The sequence below is a fragment of the Martes martes genome (assembly GCF_963455335.1).
Source record: "Martes martes genome assembly, chromosome: 16".
NCBI classification, from domain to species: domain Eukaryota; kingdom Metazoa; phylum Chordata; class Mammalia; order Carnivora; family Mustelidae; genus Martes; species Martes martes.
In genome coordinates, this window is record NC_137904.1 from 10067789 (window position 1) to 10092974 (window position 25186).

Below are 25186 nucleotides of genomic sequence, written 5' to 3' on the forward strand. Positions count from 1 at the left end.
AGAGTAAAGTTAAGGCCTAATGTGAAGCGGGGTACCTCTGGCCAAGGAGACTCAGCGCAGCACGCGCTGTACGGGCAGGGCGGGCGGGAAGGGGCGGAGCCTCTCGCGGGGCCCGGGCCACGCCGCGAGGGGCGGGGCTGGGATTTATTGGCCCCTAGCACGTGTCCACCACCGGCAATAACGGGCGCTTGGGCGTCTCTTGTCCTGCAGAGGCTGCCGTTGTAATCCACCCCAACGGCCGGAGAAGCCGGAAGCCCGCCTGCCCGCCCGCCGCCGAAGGAGAGGAGCCGCCTGCGCAGCCCCCGGGCCTTTGAGCTGCTCCCAGCGCGGGGCCAGAGCCGATCCTTGATCCGGATTCCGGGTCTTGGATCTGGCTGCCTAGGGCTGAAACTTGTGGTCCCGGGTTGGGGAGAAAACACGTTCCCGGGGCCGCCTGCTCCCGGAACAGGACGACACGGGGCGTTCCCGCCCACACCCCCGGGGCCAGGCTTGGAGAAGGGGAGCCCGCGGAGCGGCCAGACTCCTTGGGGCACCCAGCCTCCGGCGGGGATTGGAGACGCCTTTAGCTTGGGGACACGCTTCTCCCCTGGTAGTTCTAAGACGACGTGGCACACATTCCACGTGGGTGCTGCCGCCACCGCAGCCGGTGTGGCTTGCAGCTGGGCGCCCTGGGGGTGGGGGTGGGGGGTCCAAAGGGTCCTGGAAGTGGCCGAGGGCAGCTCCAGGCTCCAAGGCGGTGAGGGGTGGGGGGGGGGGGAGAGCCGAAGCCTTGTTGGAGAGGACTAGGCCAGAGGCTTTGAGAGGAACCTTTGGAATTGTGTCCTTCCCACCCACCCGGCCTCGTGCGGTTTGGGCAGAGCTGGGGGAGTCCGCGACCCATGCTCAGGGGATGCGGGCTCCCCGGGTGTGGGTGGGGCTGCCCCCCCCCTTTGGCTTCTGTCGTCCCCTTTCCAGTCCTCCGCCCCACCCTTGGAGCGCCACCTGGGACCGCAAAGGAAAGGAGTGGCGACCAGAGCGCACCTCCGGTGGATGTGTGACCGTCCCTCTGCACGACCACCCGTCTCCAGGGACAGCAGCGCCCACCCGGCACGGGAGCAGAGACAGCGCTAGATTCGTGTACAAACCTGTGTACCCCTCTATATATATGTTACATAGAATGTATATATGTTGGGAACATGCTCGCTTCTCCCGTGTGTCGCCGCCACCGTGCGTCGTGCGTCCCTCAGCACGGGGCCCTTGCCGGGAAGGGGGCTCTGGAGGATGCCCGCCTTCCCCACGCAGCCACCACCGGCCCAAGCCAGTCCCCGCCAGTCCGTCCGCCTGTCCGTCCGTGTCCTCAGCTCTGTCCACGCTTCGATAGGCCTGACGCAGCCCCCAGACTGGGGCCGCCCTAGCAACTTCCTGTACATATGACTGTAAAATGGTAAACGTGTGTATTATATCTGGCCTCGTTATATAGTGTATATATATGTATACATATACATATATATAATATATATGAAGACTGTAAATGTTAAGACGACTAGTGTTCTTATTAGTATATTGCTTCACACTGAAGATTGTGTGTATCGAGCTGTTTCTAAAAGATGTTTATTTTCCTTAAGAGTAAAAAACAGTCATTGCATTCAGAAAAAAAAAAAAGTCAATAAAGATACAACGATTGTTTTGGAAGTTTGCAGCCCGTGGATTCTAACCAGATTCCGCTGGGAGAGGGGCCAGGCCTTAGGTGGGGTGGGTGGGAACGGCGAGGAAGGCTCAGTGGGGCCCAAGGACAGCCAAAGGATTTTAGTTGTTACCCTTTGGGCAGGAACAAGAGACAGGCCCCTGCTGCGTGGACACCCACCCAGCCACCCACACCCCATGCAGCCCCAGGGTCTCAGGTTGTGATGACTTCCCCAAGCATGGGAGAGGGAGAGCCCAGACCGGGTGGGGGAGGTGAGACCCAACAGCCCCGACAAACGGGGATACCAGGCTGTGGCTCCTGTCACAACAGATCCTTCAGGTCATGGAGACATCCTCTCATGCCACCCTGGGAACTCGAGGGTAGAAGCAGGGAGGTGGGAAGGGACAGCTCAGACCACAACAGCCCTTCAGGATTAAGGGTTGATAAAGCCCAACCGTGTGGTCCATAAACTGGTGGAATCCGGGTCACCTGGAGGTCACAGTGACAGGCCTCCCACATCGAAGGGGAAATTCTGGTCCCTTGGGACTGATGGAGTGGGAATCCTTTGCCTGGGTGCCAAGGTGGGAGGGGGGAGGCCCAAAGGCCTCCTCCCTCTGCTGGGCTAGTCTATCAGCTAAAGTACACACCCTCCTCCCCAAAGGAACAAAACCCAGATTATAAATAATTTCATCTTTTATTCTCTGTACAAAACTTCTCAACCTATGAAAATAAAGTTTGCAAAAGGCAAAGTAACACTTGAGCCTCAGAGGCCAGGAGGCTGGTGCGCCCTGATCTACACTATGTACAAATCTCCCCAGAAGGGAGAGAGGCGCCTTGGAGTAGGACCCCCTTAGCTGGCTGGGAAAGCCAAGTAGGCCCCCTCAGCTCAATGAAATGTACCCCTCTGCGAGACAGGCGAGGGAAAAGCCACTGGGCTTTTGCAGAGCAAGGTCACAGCGACCGGCCCGGCCCCTGCAATCCCCCGATTGGCCACCAGAGGTCAGCACCACGCTGGCCGTGGCCCGTCGGGTCGGGGCGCAGTGGGGGGGTGGGGGTGGTAGGGTCGCGCCCCCTCCGGCCTCCCAGGTCAAGAGGCAGCAAAAGCCCCTGAGTACCTCCCATCCGCCCAGGAGACAGTGCAGTACGTGGGTGGACCGTGGACACCTGGGGTCTCCAGCGCTGCCTTTGGCCGTCGAGGCTCCGGCCCGGCACACAAGCCCCACTGGGGCCGCCGACAGGGATCTAGCTGGAGGTGACGGTGGTCCCGCCGCCCAGGCGCATGAGCATTTGCTGGCAGTCGTGCAGCAGGCGGCGATCGCCGAGCTTCTCGAGTGTCCGCGCCGCCTCGGCCAGCATGCCCACGCGCTGCCCCGGCGCCGACAGGAAGCCGGGAGGCAAGTAGCAGGAGGCCAGCAGCAGAGCCTCCGCGTGCTCCCGCCGCGTGGGTCTCGGTTCCAGCTCAGCCGCTGCACCTGCGCACACCGCACATGGAGTTAGGGCTCAGGACCTGGCCCTGTCCCTCCAGCCCCGCCCACCTCAGGGGCACCAGGGGAGCCTCAGACCCCCTTCCCAGGACCTGCCCCATACAGGGCACTCGGGCACAGTCGCCTATCCCACAGGTGGCAGTGGCCCCCAGTGGATTTCTCAGACTATTGCCCTCTGGCAACCACCGTGAAGTTCCTCGGTCTCTGCCTCTTCATACAGAGGTGCTCAGCATCCATCAGGCTTCCCAACCCCGGGGAAGGGGGGGAGGCAGGGCCCAAACCCGACCCCTACCAGGGCAGCGCCCCACTCACCTTTGCCACAGGGTCCTGCCCTCCTCCGCAGACTGCGGTCCAGGAGCTGGTGTGTCCTCGTGGGGCTGGCCCCCGCCATCAGCCGGGCCGTGGCCTCGTGCAGGAACACCTGGGCAGGAGAGGGCCAGGAGAGTCGGGGTTCAGGCTGGGCCCCCACTCTCCCCGCACCTGAGGGGGAAGGGCCCCGTGGGCACTCACCCTCCGCATGGCGGGCCGGAAACTTTGTGCCAGACGCCTCAGGCCACTCAGGTCCCGTTGGAAGCCGCGCAGTTCGAGGGCGGAGGCCTGGGCCCCAGCGCCCGGGCCCTGCGAGGCCTGGGTGGGTGCAGGCGGCTGCTGGCGCCGCCACAGGCTAGTTCGTGCCACCAGGAGCAAGTCACACAGGAGCAGCTGCATGGCCTGGGATGGGGGTGGGGTGCAGTGCAGGGCTCACGGGGGGCTCCGGCTGTGGGAGGGAACGGGTGGGGGCCCGCGGTGCCAGGGGCCGGCTCCGGGCTGCACTGCCGAGGCACTGCACCCGCGTCACTCACGTGCAATGCAACAGCAATGCACCGCGGGGCCGCCCGCCTCTCCGGGCCCCCACGCCTGCCACATGCCACAGGAGCGGCCTCCAAGGAGGGCTCTGCCAGCCCCTCACCCCACCCCTCCTGGGGGTGGGGAGGCTGGGGCCAGAGGGGGGCAGCCACTCTCCCCTGAACTCAAGCCTCAGCCAGAAAAGAAAGGCAAGCTGTGCCCCCCAAGCCCAGCCGGTACTGCGGGGCTAACCCCACAGTTTTCTGCAGCGCAAGGGGGAATGGCCAGAGATAGAAAAGCGGTGACACCCCCAACCCCGCCCAGACCTGCCAGGCCCCTGGCACCACCCCTCACCTTGTCGATGGAGCTGCCAGCTGGGGTGGTGGCCAGGCTGTCCTGCAGGTACCCACTGGCCTTCTCACAGATAGCCAGGCTGGCTGGGCCAGACTCTGCCTTCCCGCGGCCCAGCACGGCCCGGGCAGCCTTGAAGGAGTGCAGAGCCGCCCTGGGCAGGGGTCTCCTGTTGGGGCCAGGGCAGAGGACCGATGGTCAGACAGGGCCCAGGCCCTCGGTAAGCTCCCACTGCCCTGGTTCTGGCTTCACGAGACCCCAGCTGCGCAGAGTAAAGGCTGGGGGGCAGTACCGTGCTGGGGGCGGGGGGCGGGGGGGTTGGCAGGGAGAATCTGGCCTGGACTCACTCAGACTCCTGCAGGGCACGGGGCAGGTGCTCCACCACCGGGTACAGCCGCTCGGCCGCCTCCTCATCGCGTCGCAGCCAGTGGGTCACCACAGCTGTCAGGGAGGCCCACCACTTGGCCACAGGGTCTGTGCCTGCAGGGAGCGGGGGGGGGGGGTCTCCCTGAAGCTGAGCCACACTGCGGCTGAGGCTGAGCCAGTGTGGAGCTGGGCCCGAGGCAGGGGTCCCGGAGGGTCTGGGGGCTCACCGGTGGCGGTGGCCATGCTGGAGCTGATGGAGAAGCTGCAGGCCGGAGCCCCAGCGGCATCAGAACAGCTGTTGAGCAGCTGGAGGTACCCCAGGGCATCGGAGAACTCCCTGCGGCAGGAGAGAGACCCGGCTGTCAGGACGGGAGGCAGGGGTCCTGGGAAGGCCCCAGTCCTCCTGCCTTCCCACCAGAGCACAGCCTGACCTCCCAGCTCTGTCTCTTCCTGGCAAGCCTCTGGGGAGGCAGACCCAGGGAGGAACTGAGATAGATGTGCCTCAGGCCACACAACAGGTGGACAGCAGCCCGGCTCAGGCCCCCCACCCATGGCCCTGGACACAGCCACTCCCAGACTCTAGGCTCAGGGTCACTCACCTGTCTCCATCAGCTGATCCAGGGCTGGGACTGGGCTGAACAACACAATTCAGTGCTCGCTCCAGGAGATGCTCGCGGAACAGCTGAGTCACCTGGGCCAAGGGGTCCACTGTGGGGAGGAGTGGGTGAGTGGGCCGGGGGCAGGAAGGACCCCACCCCTCCTCTCCACATTCACCTCTCCAACCAACAGCTCTTTCCTGGGCACACGAGTGAGACAGATAAGTGCCCCGAGGTGCCCCTGAATAGGATAAACCTACCCCAGACAATATAATCTGCTTAATAACCCGCCTTTACCAGCTCTGTTCCTTCCGTCTGATCTCCTTACTCAACACCAGCCTTGCCTGGGATCAGCTCCCAGATCAACTACCTGCCCCCAAATTCCTGCCTCCCTTTTCGTTTCTGAAGAGCCCCAACTAAGACAGACCCAGCCTTCCTGCCCCCTGCAGCCTCCACAGCAACAATGGACGGGGTGGCGGGGGCAGAGGGGGGACAAGGACATTCAGAGATGCAGGGACAAGGGACGGGGCAGAAATGAGGAAGGGGAATGGGCCACAAAAGACGCAGGGCGACAGGGGATGGGCATGGCGGGGAGAGAGCACCTGGGTTGCCGGCCAAGCTGTACAGGCTCTCCCTCGGGGCACTGGACACGGCCCAGTCCCCGTCCACGAAGAAACGGTGGCCCACGGGGTGGCACAGCCACTGCATGGCAAGAGGCACCGAGCCGCTCTGTGCCAGGCAGGCCTGGCGGGCACTACTCAGGAAGAAGCGCTGTGGGGGAGGGGAGCTGGGCTGTCACACTGGACCCAGCCAGGGACTCAAACCCACCCCCCAGGGCTGAGAGCCCAGCTGGGCCTGCAGTCCTCCCCACCCCACCCCGTAACCAACCGCCTCCACCTATGAGCACCTTGCCCAGGGAGCCCCAGGCTCCGCCCGCACCGGCCCCCCACCCACTCACTGTCAGAAAATGCAAGGCCCGAGGGAGACTGGTCTTGACCCTCAGCGCGGCAGCCACATAGATCTCGGCCAGCGTGGCCACGGACACAGCGTCCCCTGCACATTCCGCCAGGTTCAGGGCACTTAGGGCCAGGTTGGCAGCAGCGAGGTGCCCTCCCGTGTACTTCCCTGGAAGACGGGCAGGACGTGAGGCAGGGGTGCGGCGGCGGGAACCCCTCCGGCCCGGCCCCTTGCCCAGCATACCCATGGTGTGCAGCTGGTGCAGCTTGTGGTAGACAAGCGCGGCGTCCCGGGCGCTGGCGCGGGCGTCTGCCTGCAGCGCACAGTCCCTGTGCAGGCCCCCAGCGCGGCCGGCCAGCCAGCGGCCCACCCAGAGGCGCTGCAGCAGGTGGCGGATAAGGCTCCAGAGCAGGCTGCAGGCCAGGTCCAGGTGGGAGGTGGGCAGCGGGCGGCCCAGGGCCCGCAGGGCCAGCCACAACTGCTGGGCAGCTTGGGCAAAGTCCCCCTGGCGACGAGGGTTTTCCAGGTGAGAAAAGGGGGATCAGAGGATCTGAACACACGCTACCCCTCCTGCTCCGAAGATACCTTCCACCTCGGGCTCCCCACCATGACCCTGGTGTCCCCCCATCAGCGTGAGTCTGAGGGGTCGATAGGAGCAGGAAGGACAGGGCGGGGAAGGGAAGAGAAGGGACTCCCGGCACCTCCCCAGGGGCTGCCCAGGTCCTGGCCCTGCCCCCGCCCCTGAGCCCCGCCCCGGGGATCCGGGCCCTTACCCGGGCCAGGTCCAGGTCAGCCTGCTTGCGATGCCTCCAGAAGAGCACGGCAGGGTCCGAGTGGGGCCGCGTGACTGGTTCTCCGTAGACAAAGAGAAGCGCCAGGGAGACCAGCACCAGCAGCCCGTTGGTCAGCCAGACCAGTGGGGGCAGCAGCCACGGGGCCCAGCCAGGGCCATCTAAGGGCAGACAGAAGGGCCGGGGACACAGCACCCTGGAAATCCAGATCCCCAGCTGTACTCCCTGAGTCCCCCAACCCCGCTCCCTGCCAAGGAGACCGGTGCTGGGGACCTGTCCTACCTCTGCTTTCAGCACCCAGCATGTTGCGGCCAGGACCGTGGTAGGTGCTGCTGACATCTGAGGGGCTAGGGAGACCCCAGTTTCCCAGCAGGGAGGCCAAGGGGTTGCAGGAGAGGCAGAGGAAGACGAGTGCACACAGGGCCAGCCGGGAGCGGTCCAGCATGCCCCGGCTGCGGGGGGACAGCAGCTGCTCGGTCTTCACCTGGTAGGGGTAGGCGGGTCAGCGAGGGCAGAGCGGGAGTGGCCCAGGGAGGACGCTACAGGGAAGGGGGGGATCAGCCCTCCACTGGGCCTTACTGTGGGACCCACATGGCTGCAGGCCTCAATGTTTCTGTCAAATGGGAGGTGGGCTATGTGAGGGGACTTTTCCTGACCTGGGGCTTCCTGGGGCTCAGATATCAAGGGGAGAAGGACTGCGGGGAACAGGGCTGGGCCCAACCTGGCTGTCCTCAAAAACTGGGCTGTCAGGCTCCGAGTCGCTGCCACTGCCGCCACTGCCGCTACTCCTGCCTCCAAGGGACAAGGGGCTGCTCTGAGAGGGCGAGCCAGCGTCCGAGGGAGGCGGGCTCAGTGTGTCTACCACCTCGGGCTTCATGCCCTCCATGGGCACGTCTGTGTTTCCTCCGCTGCCACGGGCTGAGACCAGGTCCTTCAGAGACTCTGTAGGCCAGAAAGGAGCAGGGCTGGGGGTAAAGGCTAGATACCCCACTCCGAATCAGCTTAGGGCAGGGGAGAGGGGAAAATGGGAGTTGGCCAAGTTGGGGCCAAAGGATGGGCTGAGGCCCTTGTAGGGTTAGGGCTTAAGGGGCGGGAGTGGGAGTTGGGGGGCTGGGGTGCAGAGCCCGGGACAGGGTGAGGCCAGGACTCACTGCTTTTGTGGGCAGCAGAGCGGAGACTCAGGTTCTCCTGCTTGAGCTTCTGGTTGCTCTGTTGTAGGAAGCGGATGTAGTCGATGGCCTTGCGCAAGACGGCAGACTTATTCAGCTGCGTGGGGTAGGAGGCAGATGGCACAGGGGGCCGGTCAGGCCTCGCGAGTGGGCACCTAAGCAAGGGGGGGCTACTTCACAACACCGCTGCCTCAGGACCGTTGCACTTGCTCTTCCCTCTAAGTGGAATGTTCTTCCCCTAGTAGAACCCATCGCAACTCACGGACATGAGGATTCCTATGTCAAGGGCATCCAACAGTGTCTGGCTGACTCCCTCCCCTCACTCAGGTCTTTGCTGCGGTCATGTCACCTTTGTGATGTGCTTGTGACGTGTAGCCTCATCGTCTCTCTCCCCGTCTGGTTTTCCTCCTCAGCACTTCTCCCCATCTGGCGGCCCTAACGCTTACTTCTCTACTGTGTGTATTGTCCCCCTGTCTCCCACAAGAACATCAGTCCCTGGACAGCAGGATTTTTGTCTGCCTGTTCCCTGTGATGTCCCCAGGGCCCCGATGCACCCCTGGCATGCTGGGGATCCGCCATAAAGCTCAGCTGAATCCCTGGCCCAAACAGGATGAAGCCCAGGGCCCAGGTTCAGTCCCAAGCCTTTTGGTTCTTCCAGTCCCCTGCTTCCCCAGGGTCGCCCCGGAGTGTGCCTCTGAACGTCACTGCCCACACCTTCGCCTCAGTGCCCACTACCAGGTCCTTGAGCTCGACGATTTTGTCGTTGATGGAGGAACGGTAGCGCTTCTCAATGGCGTTGTGGGCCGTGCGCTTCTCCCCACGGCTCTGGACCGAGCCCGGCGCCTTGCCACCAGCCGCCAGCCGGTTGATGGGCAGCTTCTCGGTGTCCACTACCAGCGGCACTGTCGCCAGGATGGTTCCTCCGCTCACCAGGGTCTGAAGAGCCAGGCGCAGGTTACCAGCCAGGCATGCTCAGGCACAGAGCCCTGGCCTCCTGCCCCACCCATGCCACCCACCTGCAAGGGCGCCGTCTGCACAGCCGCGCCAGAGGCCAGGGAGCTGATACCCGCCGCCTTCACGGTGGCTGCCATGTCTGTTTTCATGGTTGTCAGGAGCAGCGAGTCTGCCTTGATGAAGTGCGGCTGCAGCAGGACCTGGGACAGGGAACGGCCTCAGCCAAGAGCTGCTGAGTCGGGGCGAGGGGCTGCCCCCTCCCCGATGCCTGGCCAGACCGTCTCACCGGGACCTGCTGGATCTGCGAGGTCACCGTGGTTGTTCCAGGGGCTGCCGTGGGGTTGGCCGTGGCCGTCAACAGCTGCTGGGGGGCCGCATTCTGGACCTGGGTGTGCAAGGAGACGGGCGGGACCCCTGGCAGGGAAGCCAGTGGCAGGCCAGGCAGCGGCTGCGGGGTGCTCCCTGGAGGGGTCCCTGCAGAGATAAAGGCTGGGGCTGCGGGCACAGGCCGCCCTAACCCACTTTCAACCCACCCCTCGGGGCCCTATCACCCTATGACCCGGGATGAGTCATCGGCCCTCATGGCCTCGGTTTCCTGTGGGGACAACCCCTGCCAGCAGCTCTGATGCGGGTGTGCTAGCTTTCCAGCCACGCATTTGTCCCGGAAGGGCGGCACTGAGGGGGCCACCGCGGCAGAGTGGGAGGCAAGTCTTCACCCGACAATGACAAGAACCTACAAGTACTGCTAGTAACAGGGGCATCTGAGGGCCCATTTCTAAAGCCTGCAAATTCCTCTACTGAGGCCACGGGAGACCCTGCTCTCTGTGCTCCTGTATTCCCCTCCCCCCATACCACCCCCCTTACCTGCAGAGAAGCCTCCCGTGGGGCTGGGATAGCCCAAGACAGGGGCAGAGCTGAACTGTGGTGGGGCTGGGGCCGGGAAGCTCTGGGGCAGGAGGGACCCCGGCAGGGGCTGCGGGGTCGGGGGCTGCAGGATAGTCAGCGGCACTGGCTCCTCCTTGATACCAGGCCCAGGGGAGAAGGCAGGCCCAGAGGGGTACATCTTCAGGGAGGTGGGTGCAGGCTGGGGAGGGGACAAGGGTGGAGGTGTCGCCTTGGGTCCCCCCAGGAAGCCTTCGAGTGGGGAGCTCATTGTGGCAGGAGATGGGGACAAGCTGCCCGGGGTGCTGGCATCAGGACTGGCAGGGCCTGTGCTCCCTGCCCCGCCGCCGGCATAGGGTGGGTCAAACAGGCCAGGGAAGTCGCTGTCCTGGTTGTTGATGAGCTGCAGCATGTCTGGAGGAAGAAGAGGCTGCGTGAGTGACAAGAGGGCAGGAGCTGGCCCCTGTACCCGGCATCACACACTTCGTGCCTCCGGTCCACACAGCTGGACGTGTGGGGCAAGGATGCAGAAACAGAAAGCGATCCACACGAGCCCATGCTCCCGGACACACGGCCGCGTCTTGGGCACCTGTGACATCAGGAGCAACGCGTGGTGCTTCTCATGTACACCGCAGCCCATACAAGAGCTGGACAAGGTCAGTGCCACACACTTACGCTGAGGCAGAACTGGGGTTTGGGCCCCAAATGGCTGACTTCAGAGCTGCCAACCTCAACCCATTCCTCTGTGGAACAGTCTGAGGCTTGGGGCTGACCCAGCTGCTGGCCACGTGTGTGCCAACCATGTGTCCCTGCAGGTTCTGGGCACAGGCCCAGACCATGCCTGCAGCCAAGTTAGGGACCGGGCCATTCAGGGCTTCAGTTTCCCCTCCATGAAAGCAAATGCTGGCTGTCCTGACTCCTGCCTCCTCGTACAGACTGGGACACACTCCCTGCCACTGCTCCAGCCTCTCTCCCCCAGCTGGCGGGCAACTAGCTGCTCGGCTGTTGGCCTGGGGCCCTCTAACCCACTAGGGACAGCCACCCACTGGGTTAAAGTACCCTGCAAGATCCCCAGCCTGAGCTCCCCGCCCTGCCCAACTGCCCACTTGATGTGCAACCTGGGGCAAAAGTCTCCTCACTGGGCCTCAGTTTCCTCATCTGCACAACAAAAAAGGACGACTCCCTTCATGGCAGGGCTGCTGGGAGGCTTGGCAGGGCAGGAAGCTGGCCCACAGCGGACCTCACCTCACAATTGCCTGCTTCCTGCCTCCTGCTAGGTGCGGAGGCAGGGCCTTTCCTGCAGGAGGGGACAGCCCTCTGGCCTCCAACAGCCTCAGAGATGGGGTGCCAGGCTCGGTCCCCGGGCCCTCCATGGGAAACTCCCCGTGGAAGCTCTGGGACATGGCAGGTCCTGAAGGCTTGCAGTTCTTACACCGGCAGGGCCCCCCACCCCTGACCCCCGCCCTCCTGAGCCCCTCTGACAGATGGGAAAACTGAGGCCCTGAAAGAAAAGCTGAGTGAATCCGGGACTGGGGTCCGGGATTTGGCTCTGGGGAGCGGGGACAACTGGGATCCTCCCCGCTTCTTCCCCCGCTGCCCCAGAGGGGGCGGAGGTCGCGGGAAAGCCACGCTCACCCCAAACGCGGGGGTGGGGGTAACTACTGCGGGTGGGGGTGGCCCACCAACTCCAGCGGGAGCCGCCCCCTGGGGAACCCGCTCTTCCCGCTGGGACGCCGGCAGTTCCACAGCCACTGCACACACACGCCCCCCTCTGAGGAAACCGGGGATGGTGACCCCGCAGCGGAGGTGGAGGGCTCCTCCAAAAATACCTTCGAACGTGCAATCCATGGCTCCGCGGCCCGCGCCCGCCGCCCCTTCGGGGCGTCCTGGCCGCTGGCCTGCCGGTCTCCGCACCGCGCCGACTTCACCTGTCAGGGCTCGGCGGCGCTATAAAGCCCGCGGAGGGCCCCGCCCCCCCCGCCCCGCCTCCGCCCCGGCGGCCCCGCCCCACCCCGCCCCCCGGGGCCGCGGGCCGGGCATGGGGTGAGCGCGCGCGGCCAATCAGCGGCCGCGCCGCTGCCTCACTAGGGCCCCGCCCCTGCCCCCGCCCCACCCCCGACGGCGGCTCGGGCTCGGGTTTCACCCCGCGGCGCTGAATGGGGCCGGGGTTACTCGCGGGCGCGGGCCCTTAACCCACTCCGCGCCGATATCCGCCGGGGTTACTGGCGGTCACCGGCCCACCCACGGCTCCAGCTCCAACCTCGGAGAAGTGCGGCGGAGTAGGCGCGGGGCCGGGACGACCGAGGCAAGGATGCCCCAACACTCTTCCCAAATCCCTGGCTCCGTGCCGGTCCCCACCTCTAGGCCTCAGTTTACTTCTCTAGACAATGGGATAATCACATCTCCCATGCCTCAAATGGGAAAAGTAAAGGAGAAAATGGGTGAGGCGCTCAGTACCACGAAGCGCTGAATTAAGGCCAAGGGCTGCCTGGTGGTGGGTGCAGGGACCTCCCCTTCCTGGGGCAGCCCCAGCATGGGGCCACCCTCCACCAATGGACGCCTGGTAACAGGTCACTGCTGGGAAACTGAGACCCAGAGTGAGGAAGGGAGACCCTTATCCCAAAGTACACATGCACTTAATACTTGAACCTGATTCCTCTGTCTTTGGACAGCTGTCCTTTTGCAGAGAGATCTGGGTCTGGGATAGGGGGAAGGGGGTCAGCAAAGTCTGCCCAGACTTCCAAGTCTCACAACCTGCCCCCAGCAGTCACCAAGTCAAGTGTGACTCACTTGTTCACTGTAGGGACCTGGGAGACCAAGAGGCAACCCAATCCCTGGGACACAAGGTGAGGAAGCCAGGGGTGTCAGTCCCAGGGTGACAGGCTCTGGGGGTCGTTTGAGGAGGTACCTAGGACTGCCCCCCCATCTGAGTAGGTTGAAGTTCAACCCACACACAGATGAACAAAGCATGGCCAACTGCCCAGGCTGTCAGCTTGAGCTTTCGTGGCCAAACAGACCACCAGCAAGTCCTGCCCCAGCCTTCAACCTGCCCCTCCTCTGGCTCCAAGTCTCCTGTGACCCCGAAGGGGGGCTGAATCCTGGGCAGGTGCGCTTGGCCACTGAGCAGTGTGGGCCAGGAGGGACTCCAGCCCCCATCTCTCTCCCTCTCCACCAACCTGAACAAGGAAACGGAGCCTCATCTCCCTCACACACATCCAGTTCCCAATCTTTCTAGAACCTTCCATGGCTTTGTAGGGGGTGCCAAGGATAAGGAAGTTCTCCTCTAGCACTTCCACCTCCTTCTCTCCTCAGCTGGTGGGTGCTCACACTCTCCCACATCCCCCAAACCACAAAACAAAGCATTGCTGTTGGAAAGGCTCTGACCTCACTCGGGTAACTGAAGACAGGTTAGACACCGAGGCCTGAATTCCAGGCCGGAGTCTCAAAAGCAGACCCTCATGGCTCTGTTCTTCCTTACCATGTTCCCCAGCTGTGGAGCCCACAATACGGCAGGGCCGACAAGTACCTACTTGCCTGAGACTTCTCAGGCCACAGACAGAGGCAGCCCTGAGGGGTTAAGCCCTGCCGGCCCCCTTCCTGTCTCATCCTACACTTCCTTTCACATTTTCTAGCCTTTGTTTTCCATTCCTCACATCTTCCGGCTCTGTCCCCCCTCCATCCTGAGGAGGTGGCAGGGAGAAGAGTCAAGGTCCCCCTGAGGGTAGCAGGAGTCAGGAAAGGCGTCTGAGGCAGAAGCTAGCTTTTCCCTAACCTCCCATCTCACTCTCCCACGGAGCTGAATCTGTCAGCCTATTCCTGCAGAAACTGGGTGTCCGAGCTAACACTGGGGCTGAAAATTCGAGACCAAGCCCCACAGCCCACCTCGTCCCCCACACAGTCCAGGGGCCGACGTTCCCTCATTTGCCGTGTAATACCAGGCAGGTCACTCCCCTTCTCTGAGCCTCCATCCCTCGTCTCCCAGACAGCGCTGGGGTTCTAGAAGGGCAAGCATTATTTACAAAAGCCAAATTATGGAAGCAGCCTAGGTTGTCCATCAATGATGAATGAATGAAGATGTTGTGTGTACACACATACACAATGAAATATTACTCAGCCATCAAAAAGAATGAAGTCTCGTCATTTGCAACAACATGGGTGGATCTAGAGAGTAGAATGCAAAGTGAAATAAGTCAGAGAAAGACAAGTGCCATATGTCACTCGTATATGGAATTTAAAGAACCAAACCAAGGAAAAAGAGACAAACTGAGAAAACAGACTCTTAACTCTAGAGAACGAACTCACGGTGACCAGAGGGGAGTTGGGTGGGGGATGGGTGAAGCAGGTGACGGGGACTGAGGACACTTAGCATGATGAGCGCTGAGAAATGTCAAGAAATGCTGAATCACTATATCGTACACCCGAAACTCATGTAACACGGCATATTAACTACAAAAATGAAAATTAAAAAATAATAAAAGAGCAAGCGTATGGGGGCGTCTGGGTGGCTCCATCGGTTAAACATCCAACTCTTGATTTCGGCTCCGGCCATGACCTCAGGGTCGTGAGATCGAGCCCAGGGTCAGGCTCTGCACTGGATGTGGAGCCAGCTTAAGATTCTCTCTCTCCTTCCGCCCTCTGCTCCTGCCCCGCCCCTCCCACCGCTTGCACAAGCTCGCTCTCTCTCTCTCTCCAAAAAAAAAGCAAGTGTATGAAGTACGCAGCATTCAGCGATATCTCAATAAAGGTTAGTCCCTTTGCAGCAACTGCAATGGTCTAGAACTGTTGAGGCAGGTAGTGAGTTGCCCAATACTTGCAATGTTCAAGTCGGAACTCCATACACATTTAATGGCGACTGCTTTATGGAGAGTAAATCGGGCTGGGACAGGGGTGAAGCAAGAGAGGTGCCCACTCCCAGCCCTGGGAGCCAGGACAGCGGGCCCCCAAAGACTGGCCATGTCCCCCAGCTCGTGGGCCATTGTCCAGTGAGCTGAGCGCTGGGCCTCCAGCATAGAGAGAGACTCAGAAGGCTTGTGCGGCTCCTGCACGCCCTACTGGAATACAGGGAAGAGGGGGCGTAGACCCTGGGCCTCAGGGGGCCCACCTCACACCCCATCGAAACTTTCACCTTCCCCACCTGCTCCCCAGGCCTGGATTCCTCCTTTATCCTCTCCTTTCCAGTCCTGCCCTGATTCTATCAGGGCCCAATAGGAAACCTGAGCAGCACCCCCGCCCCCTCCCCCCCCCCCCCCCCGCTCTACCTCCAAACCTCCTTTGGAAGGCAGATGTGGGCCAGCCTTTTATCCTCTGGCCTGTTTATTCTGTGAGGCCATGATGGGAATCTTGGGAGGACCCAACGCCACAAACTGGCAGGAGCCCAGCTCTGATCATCACAGGAGCCTCTAGCCCATCCTCTAGCCTGGATGAGGCTTTGAACCCCAAACAAGCTCTGCTTGCATGCTTCCCAGGACAGGGAGCTCACCACCTTACTCACGTGGCCTCGTCCATGATGCCCAGATTTGTTTCTCTGACAATATCTACTGCCTTTTTTCCCCCCTTTTTAAGACGTATTTATTTATTTGAGAGAGAGAGAAAGCGTGAGGGAGAGGGGTAGAGGGAGACAGCGTCCTAAGCAGACCCTGCGCAGAGCACAGAGCTAGGCGCAGGGCTCTGTCTCACGACCCTGAGATCGTGACCTGAGCCGAAATCAAAAGTCAGCTGTTTAACCAACCAGGCCACCGGGGCGCCCCTCTACTGTCTTTTCTTAAGTGGGACATAGCACAAAGACCTTCCCTTATGGAGTTTATGTTCAGGGACCAACGGTCTACACATACATGGAGGAAGGTAGGGGCAGATGGTGATGGGCACCACGGAGAAACTGAGGCAGTCTAAAAAGAATGTGAGGGGCCACTACAGATGAGATGATCAGCGAGCCTTTCTGAGGAGGCAACATCCGAGCAGGGGCCTGAATGATGGGAGTGGGCAGGAGGGAGGAAGAATGTCCGGGGCAGAAGGAACAGCAAGTGCAAAGGCCCTGAGGTAGGCGTGAGCTTGGTGTGAGGAAGACGAGACAGCAAGGAGGCCAGAGCAACTGGAACAGATGAAACAAAGAGGGGATAGAGGTCGGGGACGCAGCCAAGGAGCTGGGAATCCAACACAAGCTTATCTGTCACAAGGACGCCAACACTCCAGGAAATGGGCAGGAAAGTTTGCAAACCGCCCGGTGCAATGCAAATTGCAAAGGGTCACACAAGTGTGAAGAAGAATGAAGGGTATACAGCAGCACCGGCACAGGAGAGGGCATGGGACAGGGCTTATGGGACCCCTGGAGCGTTCCACCTCCAGCCGCTTCATGAAGGGCACATGGCAGGGGTGGGGCGCTCAGCCGGCATCCCAGGGAGCCTGCTGCTCCTCCCAGTGCCTCCGCCATCCTCCCGAGGACTCAGGTCAGCAGGGTTGCGTGTCCTCAGCTAGTCATGTATGCAACAGGGACAGACTGCTCTTTGTGCACTCAGGCCTGCCTGGGGGTGCAAGCGTGTGCTGGCTTTTCCCAGAATGGGATGGGCCCATGGCGGGAGCTCCAGGGGTACCTGGGCACAGGCCCTCTAGCTGGGCAAGGACTCTAAGGCTCAGAGAGAGGCTGTGTGTGTCCGAGGGCCCACCACTGCCAAGTAGAGAATCTGGGACTCCAACCCGGGTCCACCAACCCCAGAGCCCGCACTCATCAGCTCCAGCCTGCCAGAGATGGGAGGGAGCCCCAGCTCCAGCCTGGCTGTGCCCCAACCTGCTGGCAGCACTTGTCTCCGGTCAGGAGGCGTGTGTGGAGTGCAGGATGGGGAGAGGAGGCAGCACGAAGCGCAGTAAGGCTCGGCTCGGGCACTGCCCCTTCCCAGAGACCTTCCTGACCACTGTTAGCGGCCAGGCCTTGGCGGGGAGCCCCTCAAGAAAGGGCCGGGGCCTGAACCAGCAAGTGACCCCAGTATCGCTCAGCACAAGGTTGAGTCTAGAGGGGACGAGAGCCAGCCAGCCGCCACCCCACTGCTGGTCTGCAGCCACGGGCTCTCACCCAGGCTGTTCCTTCTGCCAGGGCTGTCCTTCCCACTACCCTTTGTCCACCCACCAAACTCCTGTTCCTCGTTCAAAACCTGCTCTGGGGGGCACCTGAGTGGCTCAGTGGGTTAAAGCCTCTGCCTTCGGCTCAGGTCATGATCCCAGGGTCCTGGTATCGAGCTCCACATCGGGCTCTCTGCTCAGAGGGGAGCCTGCCTCCCCCTCTTTCTCTGCCTGCCTCTCTGGCTACTTCTGATTTCTCTGTCAAATAAATAAATAAAATCTATGTTTAAAAAAAAAAAAAAAACCTGCTCTGGTGTTACCTTCTCAGATTCTCCCATCTGTGTCACCCCATACACTAGGTCCCATTTCCCCAGACCAAATGACCCTGGACATGACTTGTAAGAGGGCCATTAAAAAGATGCTGGTCAGGGGCACCTGGGTGGCTCAGTGGGTTAAAGCCTCTGCCTTTGGCTCAGGTCATGATCCCAGGGTCCTGGGATCGAGCCTCACATCGGGCTCTCTGCTCAGCGGGGAGCCTGCTTCCTCCTCTCTCTCTGCCTGCCTCTCCACCTACTTGTGATCTCTGTCTGTCAAATAAATAAATAAAATCTTTAAAAAAAAAAAAAAAGATGCTGGTCAGCCCCAACTCAGACATCGTGTCCTAGGTGTGGGCTCGGTGCACAGACTTCTCATTCTGGCGGCTGAAAACCGACCCAGAGGCTGGAGACAGTGGCAATCCGGGAGTAGTGCCCCTGCTAAGCAACCGTTCCCAGTCTAAATAGCAGTGCTGCACATTTCTTTATACAAATTTTATCTATTTCCCCCTTTGGGGTTGTTTCCCCACAGCCTGTTTAAACCTGAAGTGGATGCATGGGTTCAAAGGGAACACGCTGTTTTAGAGTTGCTGGGCTGCTCTCTGGAAAAGAGAAACCCCTTTACAACCTCCCCTGCAACATGTCCCCATTTCCTCATTGCATCACCAGCACTGGGTTTTATCATTTTTATTTACTTTTGGTTGCTTTGCTTAGGCCCTAAGAGCTGTGTGACTGGAACCCCAAAGGTGTTTTAATTTGTATTTCCAAGGCTGCCTGCTTTGAGATGTTTTGTACAGTGAACTATCAAGGATGACCAGAGGCTCAGAAACACCTGCTTGCTCTGCCCTCCTCTGCCAGCTCGATTCTTTGGCCTGGGAAGCGATCCCTGCTGAGTCTGGCCTTGCCACTGCTTCTCAGTGGTTTCTAGCTCTTCAGCCCCATCCGTTACCACCAGGCCTCAGCCACACAGGCTGGGCAGCCTAGGGGGTTATGGTGAGTCAGGTGTTTCAAGGCCTCTGGTCCTCATCTGTGCATTGGGTGAGGAGGTGACAAAGGCATTTCGAGGTTTCCTTCCAGCTCTACTCTCTCTATCTTTATTTATTTTTTAAAAGATTTTATTTATTTATTTGATAGAGAGAGGGAGACAGTGAGAGAGGAAACACAAGCAGGGACAGAGTGAGAGGGAGAAGCAGACTCCCTGCTGAGCAAGGAGCCCAATGTGGGACTCAACCCCAGGACCCTGGGATCAGGACCCGAGCCAAAGGCAGATGCTTAACCGATTGAGCCACGCAGGCCTCCCGCACTCTCTCTATCTGTGATGGTAGCAAAGGACAGGGTGCTTGCTCCCCACTAACCTTGACCAGCCCCACCTTGTCTCCCAAGCAGAAACACAGAATCAAATGGTGGCTACTGAGAACCTAAAACCATAGCCTATAGAAGCTTCCAACACAGGATCCTTGGATAATCTGGCAACATTTGTTAAGCTAAACCCATTAGGTGCCAGGTAAGTGCTCTAAATGATGAAAACTGGTTGAGGGCCTACAATGTGCTGCTTAAGCTCTTGACCTAAATGAGCTCATCTGATGCCCACAACTCCAAGAAGATGGTTCTATTATTATTCCCAGTACACTGACGAGAACTCGAAGCTCAGAGAAGTCAAGCCCCCTGTTCAAGGTCACACAACAGGGGTCGAATCCGAAGACCCCTGAGCTCCAACAGGAACCCCAGAGCCCTAGGAGGGGTAGCCCTGGCATGTGACTGGGAGGGAAAGGCTTGCTGGGTCATATGGGGGCAGGGGGTGAGTTTGGGCAGGGTTTCAGGTCAGGGTAGGCTTTCCAAGGTCACCAACTCTGCCAGGTGGGATGGACCCCCCCCCCTGCCCCCACTCCCACCAAGTCCCAAACCCAGCAGGGGACCCACAGGCCTGGATCCAGCCTCAAACACCCTCCTTCCCAAGAGCCCCAAATCCATTTCTAAGGCTCTCCCCACTCCTGTCCATGGAGCTGCAGGGGACATAGGTCTCATGCGTACGCTGTCCCAGTAGAGTCTGGGGATCAAAGGGCACATGCATGGGCCCATGGTGGGCAGAAGACAATGGCACAGACACTTCTCTGGCACGTGCGGCCAGTCCCACCTGAGCTGCCCCTGCTGGCAGGTGAGGTCCAGATCCCAGGCCTCTGCCTGGCGGTGACCCCTGCCTGGGGCTGACCAGGTCACGAGGATGTTTGTGTCCAGCGAGGTGACCATCGGGCAGGAGGTAACTCCCAGACACCTCAACCCACTCCCAGCATGTTTTTCTCCATCCCGCAAAGAGACAGGTCCTACATACCCTGCAGTTCTGGAAGGCAGGGCCAACACAAGGGAACATCGCCCTGGGGGCACTGGGGAGCCATGGCTGTTTGGGAACTGAGGGCTTATATGCCTGGAGCTGGGAGTTGAGTGGTAAGCAGTCCTGAGCTGTGTTTTCTTTTCTTTTCTTTTTTTTTTTTTTGAGAGAGTGGCAATGCGCATGGGGTCCACGGGCAGAGGCAGAGGGAAAGGGAGAGAGAGAATCTTAAGCAGGCTCCACGCTGGGCCCCAATGCCGGGCTCGATCTCACGACCCTGAGATCATGTCCTGAGCTGGAACCAAGAGTCAGACGCTTAACCAACTGAGCCACCCAGGCACCCCTCGGGATGTTTTCTAAGAAGGGCCCAAGCTTGGTGGGACTGGGCAAAAGAACCAGGCATGAGATACCATGGGGAGAGGCATGGGGTCGGGGACTGGCCTAGACCCAGAAAATAGCCCTAGGAGCAGGCCCTCCTGTGGTTTGTCCAGGCACCTTGGGAGGGACGGCAGGACCAGAGAGGACTGAGGTCCAGGAAGGCTACCCTGGCCTGGAGGACCCCCAGTGTATGACAAAGAACGAAGGTGGAGGCATCCAGGCAGAGGACAGACCAACAGCACCACCAAAGGCTTCGGACAAACCAGAGCCCCCAAGACGACTCCTCGGTCAGGCCCAGCACCCCCCGGAGCCAGGAAGGCCCCCAGCCAGAACCCCATCTCTGCTTGCCTCTTCTGCACCTAAAAGCATGTGCAAGATCTGATTAATGAATCAGCAGAGAGCCTGCGGCTTTATAACCCCCAACATGGCGCAGGACTGCCCTCCTGACCCGCCGCCCGCTCACGGCCACCAGGGACCCCAAAGCACAGGGCAACCGCAGGAGGCCGCAGGGGACAACGCAAACCAGAGGTCACGGTGGCCATAGCCAGGTTAACGCCTTCACTCACGGAGCTAAGGGCTCCTGCTGGTAGCTCCACCCCAAAACCCGTTCACATGACAGAGGGCTTGGCAAAGGCAGGCAGCAAGGCTGGGTGGGGCTAAGGCCCTTGGCCGGCTCCCGGGTGACAGTCCTCAGTCTCATGACTCCAAGGCCGCGCTCCCGGCTGGGAGGGGGAGGCGGCCGCTTGGCCTCTGACCCCTTCATGACCTACTGTCAGGCCCCCAGCAGAGCCCCCACATGGAGCAGCCTCCTGGGTTCCCTGATCACTTTTTTTTTTTTTTAAAGACTTATTTGAGAGAGAGAGAGAAAGAGAGAGCAGGAACGCAGGTGAGCAGTTTCAGGGAGAGGCAGAGGGCAAGGGACAGACGCAGGCTCCCCGCAGAGCAGCCACCGGGCTCCATCTCACGACCCTGAGATCACAACTGGAGCCAAAATCAAGAGCCAGTGTGCTCAGGGGCACCCACGTGGCTCAGTGGGTTAAGCGACTGCCTTCAGCTCAGGTCATGATCCTGGAGGCCCAGGATCAGATCCCACATTGGGCTCCCTGCTGAGCAGGGAGTCTGCGTCTCCCTCTGACCCTGCCTCCTCTCGTGCTCGCTCTCTCTTATTCTCTCTCTTTCAAATAAATAAATAAAATCTTTAAAAAAAAAAAAAAAAAGAGTCAATGCCCAACTGACTGAGCCACTCAGGTACCCCGGGTTCCCCATTTTATTCCTTTCTGCCCCCACCCCGACTCTTAGAGGAGTCCACAGCCCGAGTTTGAATCCTGGCCCCGGAATGTTCTAACTGTGTGACCTCAGGCAAGTCACTTAACCTCTCTGTGCGCCTCAAGGCACTCATCTGTAAGATGAAGATCTTAAGTCTACCCACTTAGGGTTGTCAGGAGGGCTCACTGGTCAGCTAGGAGCCTGGGATACATACAGTCAGTGCTCCATTAGTGGTCCCTGTTTGGGTTGTGATCCTCCACCCCAACTGTCTGGGGAAGCTTCCCACATATAACCCAGGCACAGCACTGGCCTGCTCTGATCCCCCCAAAACTCCCCACTGCCTCCAGGACCCAGTCCATCTACCCTTCCAGGAGCTCGAGCCCTGCCTGGCCCACCTCTCAATCCTCTTTCCTCTCAGGGGACCTGGACACCTTCGGGCCCTGCCTTCCCACCCCCAAGTCACTCTCTCTAGATCTTGAATCTGCCTTGCTCCAAGCACAGGGTAAGAGCCTCAAAAGGAGGCCTGGCATCTGAGCATCAATTCCCCTCCCAGAGCCTGTGCCTATGGAACTAAAGGAGGATCCATGCACGCACAGATTGGGCTGGGGTCCACTGCAGTACAGTTCATGAGAACAAAACAGCGTGGATGTCCACCAGTGGGGGACTTGGTGGATAAACCAGGGACTTTGGTTGTAGACTGGCTGTTGACACGGAACCAAGCAGGTTATAATCTGCTGTGAGCCAATGGACCCTGTTCTAATTTTTAAAAGTATAGATCAGCGGCTGCCTAGGGCCGGGTGTGGACCAGGGAGCAGCTGTAAGTTGGCAGGAAGGATCTTACTGTGACAATGGAAATGTTCTAGAACTAACTGGTGATGGCCACACAGCTTGGTCAATGTAACAACTTCTTGTAGACTTAAAATGGGTAAATCTGGGGCGCCTGGGCTCAGTGGGTTAAAGCCTCTGCCTTCAGCTCAAGTCATGATCCCAGGGTCCTGGGATCGAGCCCTACATCGGGCTCTCTGCTCAGTGGGGAGCCTGCTTCCCCCTCTCTCTCTGCCTGCCTCTCTGCCTACTTGTGATTTCTGTCAAATAAATAAATAAATAAATTTTTAAAAAATGAATAAAAGTAAAATGGGTAAATCTTAGGGCAGGTAAAATATACCTCAATGGCAGTGTTTTTAAAAAGCAGATCACGAGTATCCAGCTGTTCCAAAAAAAAAAAAAAAAAGACACACACACACACACACACACACACCCCAGAAAACAATGCCCACATAATTAACAGAGTCTATCTCTGCATGACCGGTTTAAGGAAGATTTTATTTTCTTCTTTTTGCTTACCTGCACTTTCCAAATTTTCTATAATGCAAAGAAATTCATTGTGCAATTAGGGGGAAAACGGAAAGTTTGGATAAAAAACAAATTTCCTGTGGTGGGCAAACTCTAGGTCCACCCCAGCAAGAGGCCCCAGTCGACCCCCTTCTCTCCCAGATTAGAGCAGGTGCATAATTGCCCCCACAACCCAAGGGCTGCAGCGGCCTGGTCTTTGGGCCTCAGGACATATGTTTCTATAAATGAGTCAGTGAGAAAGGTCTATGCCAGACCCATGGCCGTGATACACCTGCCCTGATTCCATTGTCTCAACTCCCCCAGGAAGGGAAGCATTCACATCCTGAGTAGGAAACTGAGGCTTAGAGGTTTAGAGAGCTTGGGCAGGACAGCAAAGTACGTGAGTAGTGTCCAGATTCAAGTCCTGACCCCAAAGCCCCGGTCCTCACCACCTGGTCATGGTGCCTTTCAGGCTGCACTACTGGTCCCGGCCTTGTGGAACTGTGAGTGGAGTCAGGCTCGCATATCCCCAGGGTCTGGGGTTTGGGGCTCATCACTCCAGCGCACAGTGATGGGGAAGGCTGCTTTGGAAAATCCCCACAATCCTATCAAGGCTGCAGTAGGAGCGAGTGATTTAGATGCGTCTGTTTTGCCAATCCCAGGTGGCTACAGGTTCCATGGACACGTCTGTCCATGTGGTGGGAGGTTTGAGTCCTGTCCTCTTGGCCTCAGGTCCCCCCATCGACCAAGAGCCACTTAGCCAGCGTTGCCGAAACTGCAGAGCAACCACGGAGCGCCGTCTGCTGGGGTCTGTGGTTGGCCCTGTCTACACAACGGGGCAACAGCCTTCCAGCTGGTACCTGCGGCAGGGTCCCCAAACCCCTCCTTTGTCTAGCAAATAAGATGCTTTCAAAGATGTGAGTGAACCCGTGCTGAGCGGCAGCTCCGCCCAGCCCCTCAGCGGCTGGGAAAACATCCTTGGCCGGGAAAACATCCTTCCCCGTAGGTCTCGGGTCTGACCCTCAAGTCCCAGCTCAAAAGTAAGCTCTAAGAGGTCTCACCCCACCCTCGCTCCACCCCAACGCGCAACTAAATATCCGTCTGCGGGTTTTCTTGAGGATTTCCGTGCTCCCAAGAAAACGAGAAGCCCAGGTCGGTGTGTGAACCCCCAGTGCCAAGGATTCGGCTTGGTATGGAGTAGTTGCTCAATAAATGTTTGCCCAGGGGCGCCTGGGTGGCTCAGTGGGTTAAGCCTCTGCCTTCGGCTCAGGTCATGATCTCAGGGTCCTGAGATCGAGCCCCGCATCGGGCTCTCTGCTCAGCAGGGAGCCTGCTTCCTCCCCTCTCTCTCTCTGCCTGCCTCTCTGCCTGTTTGTGATCTCTGTCAAATAAATAAATAAAATCTTAAAAAAATAAAAAATTTAAAAAAAAATAAATGTTTGCCCAAGCGATGCCCATCTAGGATTAGGAGACCCGGGGGGGCCGGGGGGGCCGGGGGGGCCGGGGGGGCCGGGGGGGCCGGGGGGGCCGGCGGGACAGGGAGGAGGGACAAGAGGAAGCGCCGCGCGCATGCGCAGGAGCTCGGCGCCGGGCTGAACTCTCGGGCCGGAGGGAATGACCGTGAGTAACCCCGCGCTGACGTCAGGGCTGGGTCAGGGGCGGGGCCTCGGCGACGCCCAGGTCTCCAGGCTTGCGGCGACCGCCACTGGGTTGAGAACTCACTGGCTGCGCCGCGCGGGGCCCCGGACTCCCCGAGGCGCACGTGCCCGGCCCGGAGCCTCCAAGGGACCCGGCGAGGCGCGGCCGGAGATGCCAGGGCGGGCGCAGGGAGGCTCGGCGCGGTCTGGACACCGGGGCCCGCAGCGCGCTGCCCAGAGGCGCCGGGAAGCCCCCGCGCACGCAGCACGGAGCCGGTGCCCGCGCCCCGAGCGGGCCCGGGAGACAAAGGCCGGTCGCCGCCGGTCAGCGCCAGCGCGCCACACTCGCGCGGAGTCCAGCCGGCCCTTGACGTACCTTCGATGTCGGTCAGCAGGGCCGCGTCCAGCTCGCACGGCTCGGCCAGCGCCTGCTCCAAGGCCGCTTCGCTGAAGGACGGCTCGTCCATGGCGCAGTCGCCTCCTCCGGGCGGCCCGCCGGGCCCGCCGCCGCGTACGGACTTTGGCAGGGAGCGCCGCGTCCGCTGGCCCCGGCCCGCTGCCGCCGCTGCGCGCGTTCGCGTCCCGTCCTGGCCCCGGTGGCGGCCCGGCGCCCGCGAAAAGTTCCTCGGAAACTGGGTTCCCCCGCGGTGGCTCTGCAGGGAGGGCGGGGAGGGGGCGGGGCCCTACCGGGAGGCCCCGCCCCCCCGGGTAGCCGGGGCCCCACCCCACCTGGGGAGAGCAGGCACCCGGCTTCAGGGTCTGCCTCACCAACCTACCCCCAACCTGCCCCTCCATCAGTGTGCCCTCTACTCATTCATTTTATCCAGCCTCTGGCACAGCAGCGT

General features: G+C 60.3%; 2 protein-coding genes across 6 annotated transcripts in view; one reads left to right on the forward strand and one right to left on the reverse strand.

Moving 5' to 3' along the window:
* RAI1 (retinoic acid induced 1) overlaps window positions 1–349 on the forward strand; it is a 116083-nt gene extending 115734 nt beyond the window's left edge. For both annotated transcript variants that reach the window (XM_080825418.1, XM_080825419.1), the window contains one exon: window positions 211–349. In XM_080825418.1, the coding sequence (XP_080681544.1) occupies window positions 211–225 (15 nt within the window). In that variant the 3' untranslated portion in view covers window positions 226–349. The remainder of the gene's footprint in view (window positions 1–210) is intronic.
* On the reverse strand, window positions 292–24969 carry SREBF1 (sterol regulatory element binding transcription factor 1). Of its 4 annotated transcripts, XM_080825422.1 has the most exons (20): window positions 24718–24969; window positions 11868–11966; window positions 10021–10452; window positions 9443–9630; window positions 9219–9356; window positions 8917–9138; window positions 8185–8299; window positions 7755–7975; window positions 7316–7517; window positions 7016–7194; window positions 6486–6747; window positions 6244–6410; window positions 5888–6056; window positions 5289–5397; window positions 4917–5026; window positions 4671–4803; window positions 4327–4492; window positions 3658–3858; window positions 3460–3568; window positions 296–3135 (listed from the first exon to the last, which is right to left on the reverse strand). In XM_080825422.1, exons 1-20 carry the CDS (start codon window positions 24806–24808, stop codon window positions 2906–2908), a joined length of 3543 nt encoding a protein of 1180 aa, XP_080681548.1. In that variant the 5' UTR covers window positions 24809–24969; the 3' UTR covers window positions 296–2905. The 4 variants fall into 4 exon arrangements, with proteins under 4 accessions (XP_080681549.1, XP_080681548.1, XP_080681546.1 ...); XM_080825420.1 differs by lacking the exon at window positions 11868–11966 and having other exon boundaries at window positions 297–3135; XM_080825421.1 differs by lacking the exon at window positions 24718–24969 and having other exon boundaries at window positions 297–3135; window positions 11868–11950.
* Window positions 24970–25186: the final 217 nt, after the last annotated feature.

Bases quoted from the DNA above. Each gene is read 5' to 3' on its own strand.
- SREBF1 (XM_080825423.1), bottom strand. From the start codon at position 24,808: ATGGACGAGCCGTCCTTCAGCGAAGCGGCCTTGGAGCAGGCGCTGGCC. The intron at 7,195-7,315 runs GTAGGACAGGTC...GTCTGCCCTTAG, and splicing joins GCTGGGTGCTGAAAGCAGAG to ATGGCCCTGGCTGGGCCCCG. The intron at 3,859-4,326 runs GTGAGGGGTGGT...CCCCCATCCCAG, and splicing joins CTGGCAGCTCCATCGACAAG to GCCATGCAGCTGCTCCTGTG.